This window comes from Enhydra lutris, unplaced genomic scaffold (genome assembly GCF_002288905.1).
Source record: "Enhydra lutris kenyoni isolate GAN:26980312 unplaced genomic scaffold, ASM228890v2 scaffoldscaffold23, whole genome shotgun sequence".
NCBI classification, from domain to species: domain Eukaryota; kingdom Metazoa; phylum Chordata; class Mammalia; order Carnivora; family Mustelidae; genus Enhydra; species Enhydra lutris.
This window is the reverse complement of record NW_019154107.1, coordinates 19,189,384-19,195,985: the sequence shown is the minus strand read 5'-3', so window position 1 is coordinate 19,195,985 and position 6,602 is coordinate 19,189,384. Positions and strand designations below refer to the sequence as shown.

General features: G+C 50.9%; 1 protein-coding gene across 1 annotated transcript in view; it reads right to left on the bottom strand.

Annotated features, from left to right (window-relative positions):
• Positions 1-5,690, bottom strand: part of LOC111150564 (LanC like 3) — a 101,593-nt gene extending 95,903 nt beyond the window's left edge. Inside the window, exon 1 of the mRNA XM_022508050.1 lies at positions 5,118-5,690. Within this exon, the coding sequence (XP_022363758.1) occupies positions 5,118-5,690 (573 nt within the window). The remainder of the gene's footprint in view (positions 1-5,117) is intronic.
• Positions 5,691-6,602: the final 912 nt, after the last annotated feature.

Genomic DNA, 6,602 nt, shown 5'->3' with positions numbered 1-6,602 from the left:
GAAACACACATGCCACTGCATCACAATTTTTCAAACGTTTTGGTAACTGAATGTTGATATAACTGGCTTCCTTTGTTACCCTAAGTGTTTGATTTTATGCACCTAAAAATGTTATTCTAAGAGGTATTGATGGGAGGCGCCTGGGTGGCTCAGTCGGTTAAGCGGCTGCCTTCAGCTCAGGTCATGATCCCAGAGTCCTGGGACTGAACCCCATGTCGAGGTCCTTGCTCAGCCGGGGGCCTGCTGCTCCCTCTCCCTCTGCTCTGCTCATGCTTTCTCTCTCTCAGTGTCCCTGTCTCTCAAATAAATAAATCTTTTTTAAAAAAGAAGGAAAGAAAGAAAAAAGAGTTATCGATGGCTTCACCAGATTTACACAGGGATCCTTGGCACAAAAGGGGTTTGGACCCCGTGAAACTAGTCCCCCTTGTGACTGTTCAATTCACTGTCCATGCAGAAAACCCGGGTGAACTTTATAAAGGTAAGATGAAGACATGACCATTAAAACTGGAGACAAGCCTCAACTCCTGACTGACCTGGCCCTGCAGGATCTTGTTTGAGCCAGCTCACCGCTACTGTGTAGTCGGTTGAGGGCTCTCCCATCCCTCTAGCCCTGGCTCACTCTGCTCCCATCACATGGGCAGCCTTCCACTTCTTTGAAATCTACAAGCAGATCTGCACCTTGGGGGCTTCATCCTTCCGGTCTCTGCTGGCTGGAATGCCTACTCTTAAAGCAGCCGCTTCATGTTCAGGCTTCAGTGATGAGCCAGGACATCACCTCCACAGAGAAGTCTTCCTGGCTGTCCTCTGCCAAGCAGCATCCCACCCCTCTCCTGTTCTGTCCTGCCCTGCCCCCAGGTATTTCCTGTTTACTTCCTTCAGAGCACTTGCCACAACATAATTATATTGATTTTTGCTCACTACTAACTCCTGGCATCTACCAAGGGGCCTGGTACATGTAAAAACCTGACATTCATGGAATGAAGGGATAAACGACAGAATTAAGTGAAAAGGAAGTTATCATTCATCCATTTTAGAAGTGAGGAAACGGAGGCTCAGAGATATAAAATTATTTGTTCAAGGTCACCCAGTGGTAAAGCTATTATTTTAACCGTGGTCCCTGGGCCTCCCCTTTATCCCTCCACCATTTCTAACTTTTCCCGGTTACATTTCCCCCAATCTGGAAAGCAGAATGGACCCAATATAAGTTTTTTTTTTAAAGATTTTATTTATTTATTTGAGAGAGAGACAGTGAGAGAGAGCATGAGCAAGGAGAAGGTCAGAGGGAGAAGCAGACTCCCCATGGAGCTGGGAGCCCGATGCGGGACTCGATCCCCGGACTCCGGGATCATGACCTGAGCCGAAGGCAGTCGTCCAACCAACTGAGCCACCCAGGCGTCCCCCAATATAAGTTTTTATGGTGTGATTTCATAGGACTTCAGTGCCCCGTTGCTCAAGGATATCTGCTTAACAAACCATCAAAGCTACTTCCCTTGAGTATTTCCAGGAGAGCCAAACTGAACAAAAATATATTACCTGGTTAGAGCGACTCTTCCTGTCACTGTCTCTGTACATACATCGACATACGTTTTTTCTCATCTCTGAATCTTATCAATACAAACAATAAAATCAGATGGAAGGAAGTCAAAAAAGGGTAGACTAAGGAAGAAAAAAATTTAACCCAAATTAAATGCTAGTATATGGAAGTACATAAGGCACTTTATATCAGATATGTGGGCAATTTTGGCCACAGGCTTCCTAGTAGCCATCATCAAGTGAGAAACATGTCAGTTACGCGACATATTCTGAAGATTAAAAAATTCAATCAATTTCCAGGAAGAGCACAACCATTTCTGTACTTTAAGTACTGAGAGAAATTCCCCTTGTGGGTCCTTATAATGAAAGCATGATAGGATAGAGTGATCAGTATTCTCAACGACAACCTTATAAAAAAATATATCAAGCTTCAGAGAATGGTGTCTTATAGCAAAGCTCAACAGACATGACTGGTATGCCCAATCCTGTGCCGCACTGCATCGCCTTGGTCCTTCAAAGCATGGTCCCTGGACCAGCAGCATCACCTGGGAACTTGCTAGAAATGCAGAATCTCAGGCCCAATGCCAGGCCTGCTGAATCAGTCTATAGTCTATTGACAAGATCTGCAGGTGATTCCCATGAACGTTCAAGTTTAACAAGCGCCGGTCTCAAGGTTAAGCTTGATCTCAGGCAAAACTTCCAAGAAACTGGTATTCACTTATTCGGGCAACACCTATTTACTGAGACCTTGGTGGTAAGAAAGGATTCCGACCAATAGGACATATTCTTACCAGTATGACACCAAAAGCACCACCATAAAGGAAAATATTGATAAATGGGTCGCCATTCAGAATGAGTGGCAAAGCAAGCCATAAACATTATTTGCAATAATCCCAAATGAAAAGGGGAGAACTTGAATATGTCCCAGGTACCCTCTTAATGATGAGACTATAACGATAAAATGAAACCTCTCTACACGTATGGAGCTTACCTGCTAATTGGAAAAGACATAAACAAGTAAAATGAAACAAGTAAAGGGCATCAAGTCAGGGGACAAGGTTGCAGTTTCGTAGAGGGTGAACAGGGAAGGAAGGCTTCACCGATGAGGCAGCGACCTATACAAGGTCAAAGAGCTAGCTATAAAAATAGCCAGGGGAAGAGTATTCCAAGCAAAGGGAACAGCGAGTACAAATACTCCGAGACAAGAAATGCTTGGCACAGCCAGAAGGCCAGTGTGGTTGAAGCAGAGTGAGCAGAAGAGCAATAGGTATGCAGGGGGGCCAAATGATGTGGGGCCTTGTCGGCCATTTTAAGGATCTAAGCTCTGAGAAAGATGAGAAGTCCCTGGAGAGAAGGTAATAGGGAGCCACTGCAGGATGCTGAGTGGGGGAAATGGCATGATGAAGTGCTTCTAAGATTGGTTTCTAAGAGGTACATGTAATGGCTTGAGAGAATCCAGCTGAGTATATTGCACTAATCCCAGTAAATGGGGATTCATTCATTCAACTATTTATTAGGTGCCCAAGCTGTGCCAAGTAGTGTGGGGAGGATACAGACCAGGGTGATAACTGAAGGAATTGCCAGAGCAAAGTGAATATAAATGACATTGGAAGGAAAGAAACCCAGGACATAATAACAGATTTATAGAGAAATGACAGAAGTTGGCAACTCAATTTAATCAACGTTTATGGATCATCTATTGAGGGCAAAGCCATATGCTGGCTAGGGTGCAGGAGTGGGGATGGCGCAGGAGACATATTTTCCCCTCAGAAGGGCTTCCAGCCAGGCGTGCTTAGCCCCTGCCCTGCACTTTTCAAGCCTGAATTTCCCAGATTACTGCAGCTGAGGCTGGCACGGAGACTAGCTTATTTGCTCTGGTTAAGAGCTGGGTTTGGTGGTGGTGGTAGTGGTGGTGGTTGGGGTGGGGGCGGTTGAACAACCCTCAGAACTTGTTCTGTCTCCTGGGAGTAGGGGCCAAAGAACCTCAAATTGATTAGTATAAAAAGACAGATTTGGTTCGGCAGGAGGGCAGCAGAGAGGTCTTAATAAATGTCTGTTTGCATCAGGGTTGCAGACTGGCCCTGGGCCACCAGTTTTGGGGCAATGAGTCCTTGAGGTGTGTGTCCGTCTGTATGACCTGACGGGTCTCCCACTCTCCGCCACCCCATTCTGGAGAGAAGACCCCAAGGGACACAAAGGGAAAGCAGGCCAAAAAAGCTCCGAATTTGAAAATCGCCCACCACCAGCTTGCAAGGTCTGAGGAGCAGATGCAAATGAAATGCAAATGATATGTAAACAGCCCTGTGGCCTTCTAAAAGGTTTTCTACAACTGGAAGGGCCCTTGGGGAACTGCTAGCAGGTAACAGTGACTCAGAAGCAGAGTGAACTATTTCAAGACAACGTTGTCGCACAGATCTTTGCTACCGTGCTAGCACAGTGCACAGTCTTTACTGATTTTTTTCTCACTTGTATCAACCTCACCTTCTATAAATAAAAAAAAAAATCAAGTCTGCCTCTGTTATCTTCGAAGTTATCTAAGTTAATTACACTTTAAAAACACTGTGTACCTTTAATTTTTCTTCAAACGCCTCTTTCACCCAAATAAAGTCATGCTGAATGTGTCACTTCCTCCCTAGAACAGTATTTGGCTCCACTGGGTTATGAATGAAAATGCCTCTCTCTCAGTTCTAGTTACTATGATCCTTTGGAGGATTTTTCCCCCCCTACTCCACAGGAACTGGCACATTCTCCTCTAATGGTCACATGCTGTATTCAAAGTGAATCCAGAAAAAAAAAAAATAGGTAGTTGTGAAATCCAATTCACTTCAAGGAGCCACTGGAAAGCTATTCATTAAGAAAACCTGCCCTGTTAAGTACGTTGTCATCTTGACAATCCTAACTACGTGTTTTAGAATGAAAAATGCACATTCGATTACAATGGGGTAAACTTCTGTCTCCGTTTACGCGTTTCAAAGAGGACAGCCCCATTAGGCATTTTAAAAGAGCCCTGAGATTAACTGAATAGTAAGCAACCACAGTCAGCCCATCAGACTCGCAGCTGGGCAGTAATTCTGGGTTACAGACAGCGGCGCGGGGGACCGGCGGCGGGGGGGGGGGGCTGTCGTCAAAGCCTTTTACCTCCACGTTAGCCATGGAAACCATGAAAACCTAACCAGCACCCCAAACTTCCAATACTTTGCCAGCAGTCTTAACATTCGCGGGGCTTCAGCTTTTCGACAGGAGGGTCAAAAGAAGGGAAATCCCTTTCATTTTCGAGGATATCCCCCCGCCCCAAAGAGCCTCCAGGAAGCTGTTGGGAAAGGAGGCGTCTGGGGAGATGCCACGTTCGGCGTAAAACAAAAAGCGCAAAGACGCGGAATCCCAACAACTGAGAGACTGAAAAAGAGAGGTGGGGTAGACGGACAAAAACAGATGAACCTCTGGAGACTGAGGAAACAACAGCGCCAGAGTAACAAGGCGTGCGGGGGTGGGTGGGTAGGGGTGCGCTGCTCCCGCAGCCGGGACTCCGGGGAAAGGGCCGGGCAGGCGGCGAGCGCCCCCCCGCGGCCGGGGCTGCCTCTTACCTCCTGGGCGAGTTTCTGCTTGAGCACCAGCGCGGCGCACAGGTAGCCCGCGCGGCCCACGAACAGCTCGTCGGAGCCGCACTCCAGGAAGGACACCGGCGCGCAGACGGCGCACAGAGCCCGGAACTTGCCGAGCGGCTGCACGTAGTCGGACCGGCCCAGGGCGTGGTACACGAGCGTGGCGACGGCGTACACGCCCGCTCCCCCGAGCAGGAAGGCAGCGCGGGTGTCGGCGTCCGGCTCGCCCCACTCCTCGGCGCGGGCGCACGCGTCTATGAGGCGCTTGGCCGAGCGCAGGTAGCGCTCCCGGGCCCCGGCAAAGAGCGGGCTCTGCGAGACGTGGTAGAGCATGTAGGCCACCCCGGCCACGCCGCCGTACAGCCCGCCTTGGCAGCTGCTGGCCGCGGCCGCCGCCCCCCGGGCCTCAGCGCCGCCCCCGAGCGGGGGCAGCTCCTGAAGGATGCGCTCGATGGTGGCGGTGACCAAGGGCGCCACCGCCTCCTCGCACTGGCCCGCCAGCAGACTGCCCTGGTAGTCATCGAAGCGGTTGGCGAAGCAGCGCTTGGTGTCCATGCTGCTGCCGTGCCCCCCAAAGCCGGGCCGGGGTCCGCGTGAGGGCGCGCCCTGCAGCCCCGCGCACCACCTCTCGCTCCCGGAGGCACTCGGCCGGCGGTTGATGCGGCGGGGATGGAGCAGGGAGGCTGAGACGGGAGGTGACAAGAGGAGGCGGGCGCGAGGAAGAAGCACAGAGCGGATTGCCAAGTGGGGCACCGGTCTGCCGGGAAGCTCCCGAGTGGCCCAGGCGGGCGCTGGGGACGCGCGTCGTACGCCCCCCCTCCGAGAGGCCGCGCCCTCGCCGAACCCGCCCCCTCCTGCGCCGCCGCAGCTCGGCCGCCTCTCCAAGGGGCCGAGGTGATCTCCGGCAGGACCCACGCGGGGCCCGCGCCACTCCTCCCGCTCCGCCCCCGGCTCCTCCCTTCCCGGCGGAAGGCCGGGGACGTGCGGGACACCGATCCGGAAAGCTGAGGCTCGGCACACACACACCTGACGCTGGAGGTGAAGACCTCGAGTCCCTAGTACACTACACTCAAAGTGTGGTCCTCGAGTCAGCCGATCAGCATCACCTGGGAGAGTGTTAAAAACGCAGCAGCTCAGACTCCGCTCCAAAGCTATCGAATCAAAATCAGCATATTTAGCAAGATCCCCAGGTGATTCACATGCACATTAAAGGTTGAGAAGCCACTGAAGTGGGGCGAGGGTGGGGGAGGTGGCGGAGTTGGCTAGGAAAAAACGGAGAGCCCTCCAGAAACTTGTTTTCTCATTTTGGTCACTTTGGAGTTCTCATTCTGAATGTTTCCATCCCAAAGGCTGAGGGCTTTGAGTACATCACGTTTCAAGCATGGAATTGGTGGAAGGCCCCATAGGGACTTCCTTGGCCTTGGTTGTCGTGTTCTTCTTGGAGTACGCAGGAGTAAAAATGCAAAG